Consider the following 23,112-nt stretch of genomic DNA (forward strand, 5'->3'; position numbering starts at 1 on the left):
TGTGAGTCCACATTGTGTACAACACAGAAATGCCCCATTTGTGTATAATGAATCAAGATGCAGTCTGTAAAAATAAAAAAGATTTTAATTAAAAAAAAATCCTGGGTGTCGCGTCTTATCACCTGGATTTAGAGAGGCTTCCTCCTTTCATATGTTTCTTCACTCATTTCTTCAGCAGACGACGTCCACGGGCCACCACCCGAGGCAGAACGCGTCCAGTAGAGGTTTTGCCTTCGCGCCTCCAGCTTCCCTTCGGCACACAGGACTAAGAAGAAGTTGCTTATATTTCTAACTTTTCCAGGCAGAACTTCTGGACGCTTCCTTCTCTGTTCTGCTTGCCCTCTGACCAGTTCTTCCCCGAAACCCTTGGACAGTCTTACACACCACTGATGTCTGAACAGCCCCCTCTTCTGCTGAAGTCACATGGTGCTGAGTGCTGGGATGAACCCAGGACTGTGCTCAAGCTAGACAAGTGCTTTACCACTGAGATCACGGCGCCCTCTGCTTGCACAGGAATGGGCGTGGCCGTGTCCCAGTAAAATTTTATTTACAAGAACAGGAGGCAGGCCAGGCCCGCCAACCCCTGTGCTAGACTGACTGCAAAAAAGTAGTCCCACCTCAGACCTCTGTCCAGATTCAGGTCACTTTAACTCGCAAGCATTCGCTGGGCAGCTTAAACATCAGACATTTATTTCTCAACGTTCTGGAGACTGGAAGTTCGAGATCAAGGCACGGGCAGATCTGGCGTCTGGTGAGGGCTCTCTCCCTGGCCCAGGGACAGCCTACTTTTCACTGTGTTCTCTCATGACCAAGAGCAGGGGGCACACAGCTTTTGGTGTCTCTTGCAAGAGCTCTGGTTCTTTTCACGAAGGCTTCACCCTCGTGACCTATCACCTTGTGCAGGTGCCCTGCCTCCTAAAACCCTCCCCTGGGGGCTGTGATTTCAGCACATGAATTTCAAGGGGACTCATTCAGTCCACAAGGACATCTCTGTACCTGTACCCTTTGCAAGGTGACAAGGCCCCACTCCTGAATCTGGACTGGCCTCTGGACTTGGTGACTCACAAGGCAAAGTGGTTCCTGGGTGTTGGTTCCAAGCTTGGCTTCTCAGGACTGGCATATCATCTCTGGGATCCTGTCACGAGGTGCCACTAGACAGCTGGTGGAGGGGAGTCACATGGAACAGGGGAGAGTCAGACCAAAGGCCATCTTGAACTTGCTTCCAGCCAGCCAGCCAGCCAGCCAGCCACTGTAACTGTGGGAAGACCAGCCACAGTGGGCTGGACAGGGAGCTCCTTCTGATGCCCCAGTCAGCCCAGCCAAGACAGGCCAGCTGGAAGCAATGACGAATGGATGAACATTTCCTAGTTTTAGGTGGTCTGTTATGCAGCAGTAGCTCACTGAAGCTCTTCCACTTCATCTCCTGCACCATGGCCGGACCACCATCCTCGTGAAAGGTCCAAACGTCCCCCAACTCAGGAAGCTTCAAGGCACCCTCTCTTTCATCTCTAGCATGAAGTTCGCACTCTGCACCTTGGCATTCAAGGCCTGCTGTGCTTTGGAATCTGTGGGCTCTTTATGACCGACATCTCCACGTCAGTGTGTCTTACCGCGCCTCATTAAACCAAATCCCAGCTCTCTAACAGCAGCTGGGAAAATCCACCTCCTCAGAGCGCAGTCTCTCCTAGGCCACGTGACCGTGGTCCTGGGTAGTGTTCTGATCACCACTGTGGCGCTTGGCCATGCGTCTCTGGACAAGTTGCTTCGCCTCTTGGAGCCTCCATTTTCTCATCAGGAAAGTGGACATGAAAACAGCATGCGCCTCTCGACCCAGGAAGTCACTGAAACACAGAAAGCCCGAGCTCAGGGACCACAGCAGGATTGGTTCTCACCCAGCTGTGGTGAAGAATGGAGGGTGCTCACCAGTGGCCAAGGGGAGTGTCGGCGGCCATTTTTCACTCAGTCCTCCAGAGTCAAGGCCAGTGAGCCGCCCCGTCTCCCACCAGCAGCTCCCCAGTTCCCCTGGAGTTGGCCTCATGGGTCTCACGGGAGGGCCTGGAAGTGGCGGGGGCCAACCTCAAGAAACTTCCTGCCACCACCAGCCGGTCTTGCCTCTCGTGGTTGCAGCGGCTCCATGCAGAACCCTCCTCTGGCCTGCCTTCGTGGGCTCCTGTCCGCAGCAGCCACCTTCCTCTCTGCAAAAGCCTCCCACGCTCTGCCTCCCTGAGGAGGCCTTGCGTGGTCTGGCCCTGCCCACTCTGATCTCGTCTCCTATCTCGCCACTTTGCTCACTGTGCTCCTGTGGATGCCAAGGTCCTCTGCCCCCAGAGCCCCACGCCGGCCGCTCCTCTGCCTGTCCCCAGACACCCTCCTGCCTCACTTCCTCCTTCCTTTGGTCAGCTGGCGCCAAGGCGGAACCTCGTGGCAGAGGAAAGCTGCTCAGTCAGGAAACAGAGAGCAGGGGAGACAGGAAGGGGCCAGGGGCTATAGTGCCCAAGGCCATGGCCCCACGACCTGCTTCCTCCAGCCATGCCCCACCTGCCTACAGTTACCACCCAGCAGTGCCTCAAATTATTAACCCACCACAGGGAACAGTCAGCGATGAGGTCGGGGTGCTTAAGACCCAGTCGTTGCCTTGGATTCCTACCTCTGAATCTTGCTGCATTGGGCTTAGGTTTCCAACACCTGAGTTTTTGGGGGGACATTCCAGTTCCAAACACCTGCTTGCTTTTTGAATAGTTAATTTCTTATGTACAGGAACAACTGATTTTTGTATGTTGATGGTGTGCCTTGCAACTTTGTTGAATTTGTTTTTATTTTTTAAATTATTTTTTAATTTTTTACAGACTGCATTTTGATTCATTGTACACAAATGGGGTACATCATTTCGTTTCTACGGTTGTACATAATGCAGTCACACCATTCGTGTAATCAGACATGTACATAGGGTAATAATGTCTGTCTCATTCCACCATTTTTCATACCCCCTCCCTCCAATTTCCTTCTACATAATCTAAAGTTCCTCCGTTCTTCTCTCATTCTCCACCTCCCCACCCCCATTATTATCATCATCCACTTATCAGGGAAAACATTCTGCCTTTAGTATTTTGGGCTTGGCTTATTTCACTTAGCACAATATTCTCCAATTCCATCCATTTATTTTGCACTTGTCATAATATCATTCTTCTTTATGGCTGAATAATATTCCATTGTGTATATATACCACAGTTTCTTTATCCATTCATCTGTTGAAGGGTATCTAGGTTGGTTGTACAATCTAGTTATTGTGAATTGAGCTGCTATAAACATTGATGTGCCTGCATTACTGTAGTTTGCTGATTTTAAGTCCTTGGGGTATAAACCACGGAGTGGGATAACTAAGTCAAAAGGTAGGTCCATTCAAAATTTTCTGAGGATTCTCCACACTGCCCAGAGACCCTTCACTAAATAGAAGACAAAGTAGGCCTGAATCTTCATCATGTTGGCTTAGGGTCAGACTTCCTTAACAAGACTCCCAAAGCACAAGAAATCAAAGCAAGAATCAATAAATGGGATGGACTCAAACTAAAAAGCTTTTTCTCAGCAAAGGATACAATCAATAATGTGAAAAGAGAGCCTACAGAGTGGGAGAAAATCTTTTCCACATGCCCTTCAGATAGAGCACTAATCTCCAAATTTATAAAGAACTTTAAAAACTTTACACCAAAAATACAAAGAACCCAATCAATAAATGGGCCAAGGAACTGGACAGACACTTTAAAGAAGATATACAGGTGATTAATAAATGTATGAAAAAGTGTTCAACAGCTCTGGTAATTAGAGAAATGCAAATTAAAACACTCTAAGATTTCATCTTAGAGTGTTGAATTAGAATGACTATTATCAAGAACACAAATAATAATAGATGTTGGTGTGGATGTGGGGGAAAAGGCACACTTTTACATTGCTGATGGAATTGCAAACTTTGTTGAATTTGTGTTACTTGAGGTAGTTTTCTTCTGGATTCTCACTAGATTATAGTGTTTTCTATATTCAAGACCATAAGAATAGAGACAGTTTTATTTCTTTATTCATTTTGAATGACTTTTACTTCTTTTTCTCCTCTAATTTCTCTGTCTAGAACTACTGGTTGAATGGTGGTTGCAAAAGCAGATGTCCTTATCTTGCTTTTGCTCTAAAGGGAACAACTTCTGCCTTTCACCATCGAATGTATTAGTTGTGGGGTTTTGATAAGCTCCCTCTCAGGCTTAGGAAATTCCCTTCTGTTTCTGTTTTGTTTTTTATCATGAAAGTGTGTTGGGTTTTGCCAAAGGCCCTTTCTGTGTCAGTTAGGTGCATTTCCCCCTAAATTTAGTTGTTTTAAGATTTTTATTAAATTATATTTACAAGTAAAAGTTATATATATTTATGATATGTAGTATGTATACATCTATGTGTATTTATATGCATTTATGTGTATGTATATGCATTACATACAATATATACACATGTACATTGTGGAATGGCTAAGCCCAAATATTCATCATATGATTACCTTACATACTTTTTTCATGTATGTGTGATAAGAACACTTAAAATCTACACTGCTACCTCTAGTCACTATGATGTAAAGAGATGAATTGAACTTATTCCTCCTATCTAAACTTCATTCTGTTAATGACATGGATTTCATTGATTCATAGTTTCATGTTGGATTCACTTGCCTTCTTGGAATAAATCCCATTTGTTCATTGTGTGTAATCTTAAAAACAAAACAAAACAAAACAAAACCCTGTTGCCCATGATGGGCAGAATCACAGCCTTTGGGACAAGAATCCCCCGTGTTTTTCCCTTGCTAGCAAAGCAATAAACCTTTTTTCCTTTTTCTCAAAAAAAAGAAAGAAAAAGAAAAAAATACGTATTTTTTATGTGTTTAAAAAAAAAAAGTACAATTGTGCCTTGCTGATCCACTTCCAAGCAAGTGCTTGATTTTTTACGGTACCTCCACATTTCTAACAGTATCATGGTGTCTTCAGCTAACTAATCCTTCAAGGGGGAATTAGGGGGAAACACATACAAGGAATAAAATGGGATAAACGAAGTGCGGCAAACTTCATAGCTCCTGCATGTGGGTACAAGGGTGTGCGATGCAGGTTCAACTTGTCTTCATGCTGGACTTTTTCAAAATAAAACACTGCAGAGGAGAACCAGCCTCTGTGATCCCACCTCCAGCAGGTCCTGTTGCCTGGCTGCGGACCCCTCCGGGGTTACCTTGCTCTGGCAAGGCTGGCCTGCGTCCAAGGACCAGTGGCAGCAGGAGCACATGGCATGGCCATCTGTAAGGAGCAAATTAAATGCGTGACATTTTGTGTGCTGTGTATTCTACAAAACATAACTTGCAAAAGTAACTTGAGTACTGTGTGCTGAAATGATGTCATGATATAATTTTGCCCCAAGATAGATAGACATAGGTGACTGACTCCTCCTAACCAAGACGGGCTGGCAGAGTCGGATCAAAAGGACTGCCTCGCCCTCGCCTCCCACGACAGCGGAGCTGCTGGTGTGCATCCCGCCTAAGCCGTCCCAGCCTGCCTGCCATGACCTGCCGACCTCCTTCGCCTTCCAACCGTCCTCGCCGGTCGGGACTCCGGCCAGAGGGAGCTCCCCAGCGAGATCTCCTGAGCTGTATTCTGACTGATCTCCGGGAGTCGCAAGGAGTGGATCTTAGGAACGGGTCTCAGTAAGGAGTGCGTCTTGCTTGCTCGGGGCGTATTCTAATTGAGTGGTTAAGTAGTGTGCGATATTGGTGAGCAGAGTTAGCATAACTATGATACTTGTGCGATTAGCATCAAATAAAAGCCAACTGAGTTGGACCAAATTCATTCTCATCGACTCCTCCTTGCCGCTCATGACACCATCCCAGACCAACGGGGCAGCTCTGGGGGCTTCTACGCTGCCTTTTCCCTGGGGTGAACCACGAGGTTCGGCCTGCGCTGTGGCTCGGCGTTTGCCCTTGCTCGGTCCCGCTGCCTCCCGCAGGTGCGCCTGCACAGCCCCTAAGCTCCGCTGGGTCACAGCCTGCCGGTCTTCCCGAGACCCCTAAGGAGAGCTGCGGGCCTGGCCTTCTGTGTCACCTCTGGACACCTGCGGCTCGGCCTCCCTGCTCTCCCCGCAGAAGGGAGCGCTAAGAGCAGGAATCCCGTCTGCTCCGCAGGCTGCTGGCCGCGCGGACGCTCGGAAGTGGGAAGCGCCCTCGCGGAGAAGGCGCCGAAGCCCCGGAGGCGCGCGCCACCCCGCCGACGGGCAGAGGGCGGTCCTAAGGCGGCCACCAGGCCTCCCGGGTTCCGCCCCGCGCGTCCCCAGCTCCTTCCCAGGGCTCTGCCACTGCCGGCCTGGCGACCCCCAGCGCACCGACCCAGTGGCGCACCTGCCAGCCGGCGGGGCCGGTGCCTGGACGGGGCGAGGGGCGGGGCGAGGGGCGGAGCGAAGGCGGGCGGGCCCGAGCCGTCAATCTCGCGGCCAGGAGTCTCCGAGTGGCCTGATCGGTGGGCCCCGAGTCAGCTCAGGCGGCCGGGCCAATCGCGGAGCGCGGAGTCGCCGGCCGCAGCAGCACCTCCTCCGATTGGTAGCCTCCCGCATACGTCACCCAGAGGCGGGCCGCGGGGGGCGGTCCCGCGCGCCAGCGCGATTGGCTTTGGCCTGCAGCGCAGGGTCTGGGCGAGCCGGGCGCGCAGGTGAGCGGGACGCCGGCCCTGGTGGGGTACGCCGCCAGGAGGGGACGCTTTCGCCGGTGTTGGGGGACTGTCGCTCGGGATAGGTGGGCCGGTGAAGAGGGAGCCGTGCAGGTGTAGCGGAGGCCCGGCTCGCAGAGGAGCTGCCGGTGCTCAGGTGGGCAGGGGCAGGGGTAGGGGTGCTCCTCGGCCCGCCCAGTTGCCCTCGGCAGTGACTCTCCTGACCACAACTTGGTCAACCCCCTTTTAGCAGAATTGTGAATTTATTCTCTCAAGAAATGTGTGCATTGGATAGCTGCACACATTGGTTAGGAATTTGGGAAACGTGGGGACAGAAAGGCCAGGGGGTGGCTTGGACAGACCCAAGCCCCGGAAGACCACCAGGTGAGTGGCAGTGGCAGTCCTTAGCATGGTCAGTAGTTCCACCTGCAGGACATCTTTTCTCCTAACAGTCAGAGTGGTTTGTAGAGGGAAAAGTCAGGAACAACCAGTGCTCTGACTTCTTGGATTACTTCTGACTATCCTCCCCTGGAACTGCTGCTCAAAAAAGATAAGGTAGATGGGGATGGTAGGTCTACAGTCTACCTGCGGGGAAGCCATGTGCCCACGTGCCCGGGTGAAACCCAGTTGCAAAAAGGCTTGATACAACCGAATTTGGGAAAAGAAAAAAGGAGGGAAGAGTAGATGTGTGTTAGGTGATAAATAATTCCTGGAAAACTGCACACAACGTTTAATGATGCCTGAGGATGGATTGGAGGAACGAGAAAGAGCTTTTGTTTTCTTCTGTGTTTGACTTACTCTTACACAGTGAGTGTTTATTTTGTGACTTGCGAAAAGCAGAACCCTGTAGCTTCCATCAAAACAGGAGTTTACCCTTGAGAATCAGGGAGCAGGGTCTCTGCTCCACAGAGACCTCACATAGAGTTCCTGTCTGGAGACCTCAGAAGCTATTGGTCCACTGCAGGGACCCCAGCCGCTCCAGGTGAGTGAAGCCAGAGCCTGAAGGGGCCACACACAGGAGCCCCCTGGGCATCGAGTGGCAATGGCTTGTGAATCTCATGTGAAACTCCAAGGTGATCACCAGCTTCTGGGGTGGGTGGGTGGAGAAGCTACAGTAAACCCAGGATCACCACAAAGGCCGGCCTCACTGTACCTTGGCTGTGGAGACAGGGTGCGCTTGATCTCCCTGACCATTAGACACAGTGTTCCCAGAATTGTTCTAGAAAGTTTTCACTGTTGTTCTGTTAATTATCAGACAAGTACATGTCTACTAGAAAAAATCAGAAAAAGTAGGGAAAAAATAAACAGCCAGATACTTAGATTGCCAACATGCCAAAGGTTGTGGTGTGCAGCTTTCCAGTCGCCATTCCTGGGGTGCCGTACCTTGCCCTTGGCCCTGACACAGCGGGGCGTGTCCCCTTGACTCCTGTACAGGGAGCTCCTTCTCAGATGCTGAGTGTCCTGTGCCAGACCGACCTCTTTTCTTATCTGATTTTCCTGTGGGTGGTTACTCAGTCGTTCCCACTCTTCCGCACGTGTGCAGCGGGGCACTGGAAGTCCCTGCATCTGCTTGTCCCTGCAGCCCTCTGAATGTTTCCCAGGGGGGATTCCTACCTGCCCTTGCTGGCCTCCCACTGGGAGGGGCTCCCCGCCCCTCGTCCACCCCAGGTCGTATCTTTCTCCTGAGACTGATGCATCGCTAAATTGGACTCCATGCCCTTCCTGAAACACATTCAACCAAATAACCGTGTTTCCAAGTGGGCGGTCCTTAGAGTAGTTAGTGCTCAGCACAGCTCTTAGAAAGTTCTCTCTTGACGACATCATCACTCCAGATTTTAATCCATGGCTCCAGGCGTGTCACAGAAGGCAGAGTTCCCCAGACCCAGCTGGGGAGCCGTCCCACAAGTCTGTTAGCAGGGACAGTTCCCCACCTTCCTGGGCCTCAGCCTCCTCCTCTGTGAAATTGGCATGACGGTGCCCAGTCTCCAGGTGGGAGTGAGTTTGCATCCAGTGGGCCCTTGGGGCTAAATGAGCCATCTTGCCATCCTCCATCGAGCGTGGGCGGCTGATTCTCCTCCCCTGAGTGACGCTGAGCCTGTGGCCTGTCGGGTTTGGTAGGAGTGAGGTCACAGGTCCTCCCAGCCACTCAGAGAAGGCAGCCAAGATCCTGCCTTCCCTGTAAACACCCGAGGCCCCCTGCTGTGTGGAACCCGAGTCACTTGCACTGGAGACCACTGGAAGAGAAGCTCCCACACACCCCTGGCTACAGGAGCCTCCTCCATAGCCTGCCGCCCAGACCCCTGACCTGCAGAAACCATGAGCATAATAAAGAAGATCTGCTGTCGTTTTTGGTGGCACTGGGGGCCTGAACCACTGGGCTGCATCCCTAGCTCTTTTTATTTTTTATTTGAGACAGGGTCTCACTAAGTTGTTGAGGCTGGCCTTGAACTTGAGAGCCTCCTGCCTCAGCCTCCAGGATTGCTGGGATGACAGGCGGGCGCCCCTGTGCTTTGCAAAGATTTGTTGTTTTGAGCCACCGAGTTTAGGGCAATGAGATTGATACCAGAATGCTCTGTGCTGGCATTGCAGGCCTTTGGGGCCTTTTGACCTTGCAGCCACTTGTACCAGTCTCACCTGGATGAGCTCCAGGCAGCCCTGGCTCCTGGCTGCTGGTAGTGTGGGTCAGGGCTGACTCTCGGGTGAACGCTTGGGATTCTAGCGTGGCCCTGAGCATCCGGCAAACACAATCCCGTTCACTTCTCACTTGACAGAGTGGGTGATATGGTTACTTTGCAGATGAGGGAGCTGAGGCTCAGCAGGCCTCAGTATGGGCTCAAGTTGCACACCTGGAGTCGTTCCGCTGGGAACGCATCAGCGACGGGAGCTGAGCATACTGGGAGCTGTCGGCCTCTCACGGGGCCATGGGGCCAGCCACCAGCTGCCCTGCTGAGGTGCAGGTGTCTCCCAAGTTACTAGACCCTCACGATGCCGAGAGGCTGCCATGGCTGAGTCATCCCTGGCCCTTAGGAGCAGAGTCCCTCTAGCTTGTGTCTGTGGGACTCAGAAACCAGCCCACCGGCTGAGTGGGCTGCCAAGAGTCGGGTCCCTCTCCCTGGCTCCTCTCATTCCCAAGTGTGTGATAGGAGAATTCTGAGATGTCCTAAAGAAAGTTGTAGGCAAGAGATGGAGGGAAGAAAGAGGTAAGAAAAGTTCCTTTTGACTCCCAGCTTCAAGCTAGATTCGCACAGAAGAAGAAAAACCCACCGTGCTCCCCGCAGTAGGCTGAGGACCACCCATCAGGGATTACCCTTGTGTTCTGCTTTGGAACCCACCAACAACTAGAGGCAGAAACTTCTGGACCATCCTTCTATCCCAGGCTAGGCCCACTTATCATTGTCCTGCCCCTTGAATACAGCCAGTTGCAGTTCAGTGTAAATAATGTTTCCTGTCCCAGAAATTTCTGAGATACCCTGGACCCTTAGGTCTGGTGGACATTTTAGGTCTGGTGGACATTTTCCTGGCTGCTGCCTGGCCACACTACAGGTGGCTGTAGGGATTCGTCCCAGGAACGGTCCTTCACCTGTGGCGGTGCAGTGACTCCCTTATTCCAGAAAACCCCAGTCCTGCAGTTCAGTTGAACGTGTGGGACACTAAAGCTCCTTTAACCGTCTTTCAGGGCAACCACCACAAATCCTCAGGGCATGGCCTTTGCCGCAGGACTCCAGGAAGGTCACTGATACCAGCAGCCCAGGTGCCCCTGTGCCGTAAGTCTTGGCACCCGTGGCTTCTAGAACGGGCACATTCCAGGGTGGCTGCTGCCCCACTGAGCCTTGGAGGGATTTCAGACACATGGGCAGCTGCTTGTCGGCTCTGCCTCCAAGTGTCCTGTGTCCTGGTGCTCATTTCCAAGCAACGTCGGCATGAAGACCTCCAGTCCCTCCCCACATTTTAGTCCTTACTGTCCCTGCCAGAGCCAGGCAAAGGAACCTGAGCCAAGATTTCCCAAAGTCCCCTGTCCCTAGATGGGCCCTTCCGGACCCCAAGCCTGAGCTACTCCCTGCATGACTGGTGGTTCCCTTGGGTCCTCTGCCTCTCAGCTCCCTGAGGGTTTTGATGTCTTGTCTTCCCTGCAGGGCTTCCCTCAGCTCTTGAAGGATCAAGCAGGTCTTGGAACCAAGAGCCTGAACTGGGAAAGGCCAGTCCAAGAAGGAAAACTTGAGTCTACTCTGAAGCCAGCTGGCCAGAGGCTGAAGGTAGCGTGTGGTCCACAGTGGGACAGGCAGCAGTGCTGTGTCTCTGGAAAGTAGGAGCCAACTGGTAGACCCGCTGTCAGGTGTCAGCTGCTGCCTGGGGCTCTCAGGAGCCCCTGAGAGGCCCTCACCTTCCTCTCTTCCCAGCTGCCTGTTGTCAGGCTGGTACCTACATGTCTCTAACAGCGTTCAGTGCCCGTGACAGAAGGTGACTTGGATACTGAGCTCTCTGCACGAGCTGAACATATTTACTTAGTTTTGTTTTAATCCAAGAAGATTTGCTTTTCCTTCTTGGTAACATCCTCCTCGGCTTCCACACTTAGTTCTGAAGCCGTTTGTCTCCCCCCCTTAGCAGTTTCCTAGCATGTTAGACAGTCAAAAGGTAGTGCTGGTGCCAGGCTTTGTCTCCAAGGAGATGGCAGTCCCTTCTGTTGAGCCTTCCACAAGGCACGTGTGCACGTGGGCGCTTGGGCTTCACGTGGATTGGTGTGGGAACCAGACATCAGAAGATGTCTGACTTGGCGGGCTTTGGCTGGGAACAGGGAACAGGGCTGTCTGTCGAGGCTGTTCTGTAGGATGAAGATGCCTTTCAACGTGGAAATTTTTTAAATATGTTTATTGGTACTGGAAATTGAACCCATGGGTGCGTTACCTGTCAGCCACGCCCCTAATCCTTTTTATTAATTTTTTTAGACACGGCCTGTTAAGTTGCTGAGGCTGCTCTCAAACTTGGGATCCTCCTGGCTCAGCCTCCCAAGTCACTAGGATTATAGATGTGCACCACTGTGCTTGGCACCATGGAAATTTTGTACATGAATGTAAATTTTATTAAGTAATTTATGTTCACTCTTGACAAAGAAATCAGGGTTAAAATCTGTAACAGAGATAAGAGACAGCTCTGCCTGGCATCCCGCATGCCAGCTGTCACTTGTCCCAGCAAGCAATTGGCATTCTCTTACCTATTTTTGTGTTGTGTGTACCGCTTGGTGGGGGTAATTTGCTTCTACCATTCATAGCTTCACAGATTTCCTCCTACCCATTCAGTAGTTAATTAGGCTTACATTGCTGTGGCAGAACTACTGTTATTTATTGTTGAGCCAAGTAATGTTCTACCTTAGAATGTTTTCTGTTGCTATAACTAAATACCACAGGCAGACTAATTTATGAAGAATAAAGGTCTATTGAGTTTACATTTCTATAAACTGGGAAGTTCAAGATTGGGTAACTTTCAGGTGAGGGCCTTCTTGCTGGTGGGGATTCTGCAGAGTCCAGACGTGGCAGAGCTCCTATCTCAGGTCTCTCCTCCTTTTAAAGCCATAGTTCCATTAGATTAGGCCTCTAGTCTTATTACCCTATGTAGCTTTACTCATCTATGAAAGGTCTCACCTCTGAATACCATGGTACTTTCCACCCTCCTAATAGCTCACAGTGGAAATCAAATTTCAGCATGAGTTTTGGTGTGGGCTCTCAAATTGCAGCATGCACTGTAATCATGGTTTGGTCTCTTTTTCTTCTGTTTTTCCTGGGGTTAATGATTGCCTCATTTTTGACACTTGCTACGTTTTTTATGCATCTATCATTAATTTTTTTTCCTGAATGTTCTAATGGAACAGTCATTACCATGTGTCATCACACATCATTTGAGTGATTTTTCTGTACACTGAGACACAACTGAATCCATCAGTTTCAGTTCCCTTCTTTCCCAGCGTTGGTCTCACGTGAGGGGTGGTTCCTGTGTCTTGCCGTGTGGTTGTCATCCTGGGCTTTGCCTCCCTCCGAGCATTCCCTTAGTGTTCTCTAGCTCCCCGGCTTGGACCCGGGGTCATGTCTCTAGAGAACCTGCGGGTAGAATTCTAGGTGAAGAGGGAATTTCCCGTGGAAATCCAGTGTCCTATGGTCGTCTTCTGGGATCCGCATGCTGTTGAGAAGTCCAAGCCCGCCGTGGCTCTTGACCTGGTGTGCTCTCAATGCTTTTAAGATACGCTTTTTAAAAGCCCCGATATTTAAAGCGTCACAGGCTGGGCTTGTTTTGGAAGCAAGGCCCCACTGCTTCTCCTAGGCTGTTCTTTATTGGCAGCTTTTCCTGCCCGATTGGCTGGGGCCGGTGAGCAGGCCCCTCGAGCCTGCCCCTGGGGAGCTTGTGGTGGCAGGGACGCAGAATGCAAGTAGGAGCCTGGGTGGCCCTGGGAAGAGCTGCGTCCTCTGCTGTGGAGGGAAGGTCTGCTGAGGACGGGGCCTCGCGAGCGAGCCCGGAATGACGTGTCCAGGTAGAGGGAGAAGCAGGTCCTGCCTGTGAGGTGAAGCGAATCAAGGGTTGGCGAGGGTCGCCGAGCAGAGGGCACAGGCGGGCAGGAGCTGGTCTGTGTGCTGCAGCCCTTGGAGAGAGAATGGAGACAGCAGGAGTGGAGAGGGGCCTGGCGGGAGGGGGTCGAGACGCTCTCTCCCTCCTGGAACCTGCTGTCAGGAGCGAGTGTGCGCCCTGGGCCTGGCAGAGTCTGCTCTTCAGGCCCGCCTGAGCAAGGTGTCCTTCTTCCCTTCAGGACCAATGGCTGCAAAATCCCAGCCCAGCGCTCCCCAAACCGGGAGTCCCGGCAGCGCCACCAACAGGAAGGCAGCGTCTCAAGGACAGTGGGGCCGCGCCTGGTGAGGGTCTCACCCCTTCTCCCAGCTGGAAAGCAAAGTGGGGCAGAGGTCCCCGCCTGGGGCTGCTGGGCACCTGGTGCACTCCCGCAGGCCCCACGTGAGAAGTGAGGATTAGAGGGAGGGAGGAGGCCCGCTCCGGCGGCCTCCCTCGTCCACAGTGCTTGGGGCCCCTGTTGCGGATGTTGGGATATTTGCGCGTGGGTCACGCGCTGTGGGGTCGCGGGCTTGGTCTGTGTGTCGGGCGCCTCACGCCCCGCAGGTGACTCTGCACGGTGTTTCTCACGCACCTGCCTTCTGCACCTGCCTGGCCAGGTGGGTCAGGCGTGGACCTTTTCACGCTTCAGCCTCTGGGACTGGGGACGCGCAGCCTGCGCCTACGGTGCCAGTGCTACTACAGCCCTCACAGGCCCGCGGTGCTGCCTGGCGAGCTTGGGGTGCGGCCGAAGCGCCCTCCCGGCCTGGCGTGGGCAGGTCTCGGCGGCCGTGACGGGCCCTAGGCTCCTCGGTGCCCATGGCCCAGCTCCTGGGGGCAGCCTCCTGAGCGCTGGCCTCCTCGCAGGGAGGTGGACTGGTTCTCCCTGGCCAGCGTCGTCTTCCTGCTGCTCTTCGCGCCCTTCATTGTGTACTACTTCATCATGGCCTGTGACCAGTACAGCTGCTCCCTGACCGCCCCACTGCTGGACATTGCCACTGGCCGGGCCAGCCTCGCAGACATCTGGGCCAAGACGCCGCCCGTGACCACCAGAGCCGCCCAGCTCTACACCCTGTGGGTCGCTTTCCAGGTCAGACCCTGCCTGGGGCTGGGCGTGGCGGGCAGGGCCGCCCTCGTAGGCATGTCCTTGTGCCTCTGGTTGGCGCGGGCCAACTCTCAGGATCGCATTCCTGGGATGCAGTGAGTGTGATGGGGACACAGGGTGGGGGCGCCTCTGGGTCACCATCTGTCTGGCGGACCTTAGGTGGCATCTCAGGAGTGTGCCCAGCCCTGTGGTGACATGCAGAGCGCGTGGCAAGGAGGCAGGCCTACAAGGCTAGCCCCCAGGAGGGACGGTCCCAGCCCTCAGTGGGGACAGCCCCATCCTCTACCGACCGAGGACTGGAGAACAATGTGTGGAGCATCGTCAGGCGTGTAACGAAGGGCGCGGACATAGCCCACCTGTGACCAGCCCAAAGCTGGCTGGCAGAGGCCAGATGCCAAGGGCCACCTAGTGCACAAGTTCACTGTGTCAAATGCCCTGCACAGGCAGATCTGCAGGGTGGGCCGATCAGGGAGGAAGTGCTGTGGGGCAGCTGCCGGTGGGAGCCCTCAGGTTCCTTCTGCAGTGAGGAGAACGTTCTGGAGTTGTTGCTGGTGTGGCCCAGCCTTGCAAATGTACCAAATGCCACTGATTGTGCACTTTAAAACGTGGGTTTTATGGTGCATGAATTGTATTTCAGAGTTTTTTGGGGGACTGGGATTGAATTTAGGGGCGCTTAACCACTGAGCAACATCCCCAACCCTTTTGATTTTGAGACAGGGACTCGCTAAGTGGCTGAGGGCCTCCCTAAGTGGCTGAGACTGGCCTCAAACTTGCCATCCTTCTGCTTCAGCCTCCTGAGCCTCTGTATATCTCAGTTTTTTAAACAGCCCCTAGAAAGGGACTGGGAGGGACCAGAGTGTTCTGGGCAGGGCACGGGTAACTGGGCCGCAGTCGGGAGACAGGCTCGGCTCGCTCCCTGGTGAGTTGTTTCCCGTTGAGGAGCCTCTGGTTGACCTGGAGCTGCAGCTCCCGGAGCTGGGGCTCCTCTGGAGTAGACGTGCCTGTGTGGGCACCTCCCGGCCCAGGTCCTGCCCCGCACGCTGTGGGCTGCTGGTCACTTGGCCTGGGCCTTCTGTCTTGTAGGTGCTTCTGTACATGGCGCTTCCTGACTTCTGCCACAGGTTCCTGCCAGGCTACGTGGGAGGGGTGCAGGACGGGGCCGTGACCCCGGCAGGTACCCTTGCCCCAGCTGCCCACACCCTGGGTCCCTGCTCAGGCCGGTGGCATCCAGGTGCTGGCTGCCCATGCTTTGTGTCCTGGGCCACCCTCCCACGCCGAGTCTGTCCCAAAGACCACTCGTGAAAGAATGAGTTTAGCTTGGGAACTTTCCACAGCACAGGCCTCCAGGCAGAGGAGGGCAGCCAGTGGTCCCAGACGTGCGGTCAGTCAGGAGGGGCTCCTGGCTTCCTGCCGTCTTCCCAGTCCCATGGCAGGTAGATGGAGCTTCCTCACGACCCAAATTCTGAACCCCAACCCAGGAGGAGCCAGCTTCAGGCTACACCTGGGCATATGGATTGGACTCCCACCCCATGTATGCCCACAGAGCTGCCTATCGGGGTGGCTGGCGTGCTCCTGGCAATCACAAGGGGAGCCTGGGACCCCATGGGGATAACCCTGCTCTGCTTCTGCTGCCCCTCAGCCCTTACTAACAAACCTCAGGCCCATGACTCAGGTTGAGCCCAGTTAAGGAGAATCAGCCAAAGGAACAGAGCTGGTCTCCCTCCCTCTTTGTAGGCTGACAGGCTGCTGGCTGTTTGGCTGGCAAGCCTGGAAACAGCTTCCTCTGGGGTGGCACCCATGTGCCATCCAGGGAGCTAGTAGGGCCTCAGCTGGGCAGGGACAGCCAGGCCAAGCGACCTGATGCAGGTCAGGAACAGGCTTTGCTTGTCATCTCTCAATCTCCCTTTAGGCGTCGTGAACAAGTATGAGATCAATGGCCTGCAGGCCTGGCTCATAACACACCTCCTCTGGTTCACCAACGCTCACTTCCTGCCCTGGTTCTCCCCCACCATCATCTTCGACAACTGGATACCGCTGCTCTGGTGCGCCAACGCCCTCGGCTACGCTGTCTCCACGTTCGCCATGATCAAGGGCTACTTCTTCCCCACCAATGCCAAGGACTGGTAGGTTCTGTCGTAGCGGATGAGACCTGAAGTGGGTGCTGAATGCCTCCCCCCGCCTGTCTCTGCTGCCCCGTGATAGGAGGTCACGACTCCCTGAGGCTGAGGTGTTATGGGGTGTAACTTAAGAACAGACCGATCACCACTGAGAAGTCCAAATTTGAGTCTTTATTAAGCTGGCCAGCTGACTATCTCACACAGTGCCCCAAAAATGGCTATTGGGAGAACAACCCCAACCACAGGGTTGTAGGGGTTCTTATACCAAAAATCACATTAATCACGTGTCTGTTGCTATGATTTGAAATTACACAGTAACATCATGAGATCATCAACAGAGGGGGAAGAGGGTCAGAATGACCCTCACCTAGGTACAAACTAAAGAATGGTTACTAACATCCACACAATTGCTGCTCACATGGTACATTGTTTAGGAGCAACAGGAATCAACAGAGAGCAATTCTTTACTACATAGGAGTTGCCATTGTATATTATTAAACATGTCACACCACGTAACTGATGATGGGCACAGAGGCGGGGTGTTCCCATGGGAGAAGCTTATTTCCTACATAACATGGAGTCTGTTTAGTCATTTCCCTTAGAGTCTGGCCTAGAACATTCTCTGGGAGCAAAGGCAAACTGTCGCCTATTTCTTTGGACTGTCTAGTGGGACCTGAGACAGTCTTAGGGGAGAGACTCGTTATCTCAGCGACTTAATATAACTGCTTCCCTGCTGGTTGCATCCATTCCTGAGAAAGCTTTAGATTGGCCAGTGGTCACCCAGCCATCCCGGCCTCTCTCCACTCATCCACATGTGTCCATCCATCCACCCACCCATCCATCCACCCACCCATCCATCCACCCACCCATCCATCCACCCACCCACCCATCCACCCACCCACCCATCCATCCACCCACCCATCCATCCACCCACCCATCCATCTACCCACCCATCCATCTACCCACCCATCCATCTACCCCTTCACCACCCATCCATCCATCCATCCATCCACCCGCCAACCTATGTGTCCACCTACCTACCCATCTGTCCACCTTCTCAATAGATATTTGGTAGGCTCTTCTTGCAGATGGTTTACATAACAGGGCTCACAATTTAGTCTGGGGATCTAATGAAACAAAGTATATTCCCATTAGTTTTTACATTTCGGCTCTTGGAAATACCTTTGATGGTGGTATCTATTTTTTTTGATGCTACTTTATGAAGGGTGTCATCACAGGCCTCCTGTGGCTCCCGAGATCCTTTCCTCTGCTTCGTGAGCATCACCTGATGTGACATTATGTGTTTTCTTCTTTCCCCGTAGCTTAACTGAGGGATCTGGACATGAAACCTTTTGTTCTGGTTAATACAGAAATCCCTGTTGGGTACAGCGGGGGTCTCCATGTAGGTTGTGCTGCTGATTCTCTTCCCGCTGCCCAGGCTGGGCTGTGGATCTTGTGCAGCGAGGGGGACATCCCCTGGGACTCAGGCTCTGGCCTGCACACCTGCCCTCTTCTTGTCCACCAGGCACCCCTAGGGCCCCGGGTCTGCTCCGTGCCGTGTGCAGAATGAAATCTTGGTTGGGCCTGTGTGCAGCTCACCTGCACCTGCACCAGGGGTGCCATGAGGAGGGCAAGGAGAGCCCAGGGGCTCCTGCTGGGGCCGTCTCTGCTGAGCCACTGCTCACGGTGTGATGGCAAAGGAGTGTGCCAGGGCTTGGGCGGGGCCGCCGTGTCCCAAGGCTCTGTGGCTCCGTATGGCCCACCCAGGCCAGCTCATTACCACGCCCCTGCCGAGGCTGTGCGAGGCGGGACGTGTGTCGTGAGCCGAGCTGGTGACTGGTTGGTCTGTTTCCATGTCTGAAGCAAGTTCACAGGCAATTTCTTCTACAACTACATGATGGGCATCGAGTTTAACCCCCGCATCGGGAAGTGGTTCGACTTCAAGCTGTTCTTCAACGGACGCCCCGGGATTGTCGCCTGGACCCTCATCAACCTGTCTTTTGCAGCTAAGCAGCAGGAGCTCTATGGCCAAGTGACCAACTCCATGGTCCTGGTCAATGTCCTGCAGGTAATGCCCAGTGACCAGGGCGGGAGCTCTGACCCTGGACTTGGCAACCCAGACGCCCGGTCCCCTCCCAGGGTGCTGCCAGGGGCCTGTCCTTCTGACTACGTGTAGGCCCTCCTTGGCCCCTGCTGGGCTCAGACCCTGTGCCCCCCCCCCCCCACGTCCCAAGCACGGCAGGAAGTACAGGAAGAGCCCGCAGTGCCACTGCGGGGTTCTCTGCAGCCCCAGGCCGCCCGCGCGGGCTGCAGGGTGGTGGGCCCCAGCACTCCTGCCTTGCAGGCCGTCTACGTGCTGGACTTCTTCTGGAACGAGGCCTGGTATCTGAAGACCATCGACATCTGCCACGACCACTTCGGGTGGTACCTGGGCTGGGGAGACTGCGTCTGGCTGCCCTACCTGTACACACTGCAGGTGAGGAGGCGGCAGGCGGCAGCCAGCCTCTCGGGCTCGGGGACTCGCCTCACAGGGCACCTGGGACCAACCCTGAGCAGACACTGCCGGGTGCCAGGCTTTCCCCTGTAGAATCATCTGTCCCTCGGGGCCATCGAGGCTCCTCCGTTCCTAGGAAGACGAGAAGGCTCTGCTATGTGACTGCCCGACTTACAGTGGGGTTCCATCCTGGTAGCCCACCTGCCTTGAGAATGCCCAGAGTCAGAAGCGCGACCAGCGCCCCGCCCTCCGACCCGTGGCCAGCCCTCCGTCATGCTGCTTAGTGGTGCTGCAGCCACGTGGGCACCACCCTGAGTCCAGCCGTCCTCAGTCAGGGGCGTCTGTCAGCTCAGTGTTGGCACCACGTTTGAACCAGGGTGAGGTCAGGGCTGGCGGCTGACAGCGTGTCCCAGATCCTCGCTGCCAGGCTGTCTCCACTCTGTCCTCTGGGGGATGCCAGCACCGTGCGGGCTGCCTGGGGTCTCTGAAGCAGTGGGGTTTGCCTGGCCAGGCCACAGAGCCCACACTGCTTATGTGGGAGCAGCCCTGCGGCAATCCCGGGGCCTGCTGCGGAGGCTGTGCAGCAGCAAAGACCACGGTGTAGAAGGCCTCCGGGGAGGCTGGGGAGGCGGTGTCCAAGCCGGTCACCGGCAGTGATGGCGGGCTGGTGGGTTTCCTGGGGAAAGAGGCCCTGGGGAAAGAGCTGCTCCTGACAAGGTGGGGTGAGGGTAAAGGACCTGGGCATCGTGCTGACTGCAGGTCTGCTGGGCCTGGCAGCCCACCAGGACCTCTCCTCCACCTGGCTGGCCACGGGCTTGCTGGGTCCGAGACTGAGCTCTCTTCCGGGTGCTGACCCTGCGAGAGCACAGCGCCCCCGGGCTCCAGGCTCCAGGAGTCTCAGTGCCCAGTGGGCCTCTGTATGCGCAGCTCCCACGGGCTCAGCCCGCAGGGCTTGAAATGTTTCTGAGCAAACTACTGACTGTGGGCAGGCCCTTGCCTTGGCCTGTTCCCTGAGCAGTGCAGTGGCAGCTGCCTGCTTGGCATCTAGTTGATCAGGTTAGTCACCGAGAGGGTGGCAGGGGTGTGGGAGACTGGGCAGCCTCTGAGCACCTGCGTGGCCTGGTATCCTGGAGGCCACTGTGCTTACTGAGGGACGACTGCATTCACTAAAGACCTGTAACTCAGGAGAGGAGGTGTGTGACTCAGCAGGGGAGGGGCGGGTGCCTAACTCAGGAGTTGTGAATGCCTGTGAGTGGAGAGACCTAGGTGCTCATGGCACCTGGTGGCTCCCTAATCTTCGGAGCAGGCTGGAGGCCCAGTAAGAGCTGGTGCCTCCTTCCCAGGCAGAAGCACCTGCTAGCAGGGTTCCCTCATGTTGGGGGAGGTTAACGGGACTTTCTTTGCCTCTTCTGCCATCAATTGATTGGATGTGTCCCACCCATGTTGTGGAGGGTCACCTGGTTTCCTTGGTTTGTTGATGTAAATGTTGAACCCCTTAGACATGGGACATACCCGTCATCCTGGTATTTGGGAGGCTGAGGCAGGAGGATTGCGAGCTCAAGGCCAGCCTGGGCAACTCAGTGAGGCCGTGTCTTAAAGTACATTGGAAAGGGGCTGGGATGCAGCTCCGTGGTGGAGTGCCGCTGGTTCCACCTCAGTACCAGAAAGAGAAAAGACACCTGATCTGATGCCACAATACCGCACAGCAGTGCGTCTGCCCGGTATCTGGGCCGCACGTCCTAGCCAAGTTGCCACGTGAGGCTGCAGCACAGCGTCACATACAGCTTGCAGATGTGCCTTGATAATGAACGTGAGTGACAGTCCCTGACCTTGGCTTGTGGCAGTTCCTAGCCTTGTGATGGGATGAAGTGAGGCGGGCGCCCTGTACAGACTCTTCTTTGCTCTTTGAACCTCCATCTTCCAGGCTGGCGCTGTGAGGTCCAGCAGGAACCTGTGTCTGCTGCTGGGTGGGGCAGTGAGTGTCCACCTGCCAGCTGCTGGGATGCCGTGTGGCCCAGGAGTCCTGTAGCCTGGGCGTGGGGTGCATTTCTGTCTGCTTCAACCTGCAGCGGGGTTGATCCCCTGTGGTCCAGCTGTGCTGGTGCCGTTTCCAGGCCAGGCCAGGGTCCAGCCCCCCGCCTCCTGAGGCCGTGCTCCTGCCCGAATCCGCAAGGGCTGCTCACCCCTCCCTCTCACCCGCCAGGGCCTCTACTTGGTCTACCATCCTGTGCAGCTGTCCACCCCACATGCCGTGGCCGTCCTGCTGCTGGGCCTGCTGGGCTACTATATCTTCCGGATGGCCAACCATCAGAAGGACCTGTTCCGCCGGACGGATGGACGCTGCCTCATCTGGGGCCGGAAGCCCAGGGTCATCGAGTGCACGTACACGTCGGCTGACGGGCAGAAGCACCGCAGCAAGCTGCTGGTGTCGGGCTTCTGGGGCCTCGCCCGCCACTTCAACTACACGGGCGACCTGCTGGGCAGCCTGGCCTACTGCCTGGCCTGCGGCGGGAGCCACCTGCTGCCCTACTTCTACATCATCTACATGGCCATCCTGCTCACCCACCGCTGCCTCCGTGATGAGCACCGCTGTGCCAACAAGTACGGCAAGGACTGGCAGCGCTACACGGCCACCGTGCCCTACCGCCTGCTGCCCGGCCTCTTCTAGGCCTCCTGGGCTGTGACCCGTGGGCCCAGCCGCGGCCCATACCTGTGGGTCAGCAGGAGCCCGGCACCTGTGTGGGGGCTTCTGGCGCCTTCCTGCAGCGCGACCGCTCTGCTCTGCGTCCCAAGGCGGGGTGGCCCTTTGTCACAGTTCACATGGGAGCCCAGCCACCGCTGTGCCCAGAGGAACCGCCTCTAGTGGCAGTCAGGCCATCCTGTCCCCGTGGCCGGGCAGCACTGGTGGTTCTAGAAGGGTGACCCACACGGAGTGCAGGTCGCCCAAACCCCCCGAGCTCTACGCTGTGCAGTGGGCTGGCCCTGCGGACGTCCTCCTCGGTGGCATGCACCGTGTAACAGGTGGACAGAGGTGCCGAGGGACACTGCAGAGGAAGGGGCTTCTGCCTGGTCCAGGCCTCTGGTTGGTTTCCTTTTTGCTCCTACTGCCCAGCTGCCAGGTGACAAGGGGGCCCCGGGGCACTGGCTGTGTGGAGGCCCTAGCTAGCCCTGGCTGGGGCCTGCCTGGAGTGAGACCGGAGGCCCCCAGTGCCCAGCTCCGTGAGTGTCGCCCAGCGGCCTCGGCCACCTGCCCTGTGGCAGGCGTGGCCCCGCCCGGCTCGGTCGAGGCCCCGCCTCGGGGAGGGGCTCCCTTCCGGCAAGTTTCTCACCAGCACTGCCCCCGCACTCAGGGTTTTCTGGAAAGCTTTCCTCAGACCCGAGTCCACAGCGTAGCTGCTCATTCTTTATATTAAACGTTCCCTGGTCACCTCATCGCAGTGTGCTCTCCGTCTCCTGCCCGGCCTCGCCAACACAGGGCCGTTGCTGGGGTGCCCAAGGGAGCTCAGGAAGCCCTTGGTCCTGCGCCTGGGTGCCGCGCCCAAGCCTAGGAGCCAGCAGGAACTGGGCGAGCCGTGGGCCTCCACGTGGGTGCTTTGCTGGAGGAGGGAGTCCGCTGCCTTCACAGTAAGAGACCCCCGCGGGGCCACCCGCCCCCAGCAAGTGGACAGACGAGCCAGACAGGAGGCCGGGTCCTCTACTCCTGGAGGAGCAGGAAAGCGAGGCGAGCGGCGAACCTGTGCCACCCGGCAGGACAGCCTCGCCTACGCCTGGGTTCAGCTGGCGGGACAGAGAGCTGCTTCCAGGGTGGAGCGGTGGGGCCTGCCCAGGCTGGCTCCAGCAGCCCCTCCTGGTGCTCTGCCCTGCTGGCATCCCAGGCCTCTGTGTAGCTAGCACACAGCCCTGTCTGTCCTTCCCAGACTCTGAACGAGGCCTTTTTGAGGAGGCTGAGGTATGGTTGTGGACTCAGGTCCTGAGCCCCACTGCCTTTAAAGGCTGTGTGACCTTGAGCAGGTGATCAAGCCTCTCTGTGCCTCAGCGTCCTCACTGGAAATGCGTGGTGAGTTCTCTTGATGCCTTGCTGCGAGGACTTCCCAGGTTCAT

General features: G+C 55.3%; 1 protein-coding gene across 3 annotated transcripts; it reads left to right on the top strand.

The window, feature by feature from the left end:
- Positions 1-6,663: 6,663 nt before the first annotated feature.
- Positions 6,664-21,679, top strand: DHCR7 (7-dehydrocholesterol reductase; the record flags this gene model as incomplete). Of its 3 annotated transcripts, XM_079103914.1 has the most annotated exons (10): positions 6,728-6,867; positions 7,576-7,692; positions 10,844-10,963; positions 13,501-13,603; positions 14,163-14,385; positions 15,484-15,574; positions 16,310-16,523; positions 18,381-18,585; positions 18,862-18,993; positions 21,215-21,679. In XM_079103914.1, exons 4-10 carry the CDS (start codon positions 13,506-13,508, stop codon positions 21,677-21,679), a joined length of 1,428 nt encoding a protein of 475 aa, XP_078960040.1. In that variant the 5' UTR covers positions 6,728-6,867; positions 7,576-7,692; positions 10,844-10,963; positions 13,501-13,505. The 3 variants fall into 3 exon arrangements, with proteins under 3 accessions (XP_078960042.1, XP_078960041.1, XP_078960040.1); XM_079103916.1 differs by lacking the exons at positions 6,728-6,867; positions 7,576-7,692 and adding an exon at positions 6,664-6,713; XM_079103915.1 differs by lacking the exon at positions 7,576-7,692 and having other exon boundaries at positions 6,727-6,867.
- Positions 21,680-23,112: the final 1,433 nt, after the last annotated feature.

Source organism: Sciurus vulgaris, assembly GCF_902686455.1.
Source record: "Sciurus vulgaris genome assembly, chromosome: 11".
NCBI lineage: Eukaryota > Metazoa > Chordata > Mammalia > Rodentia > Sciuridae > Sciurus > Sciurus vulgaris.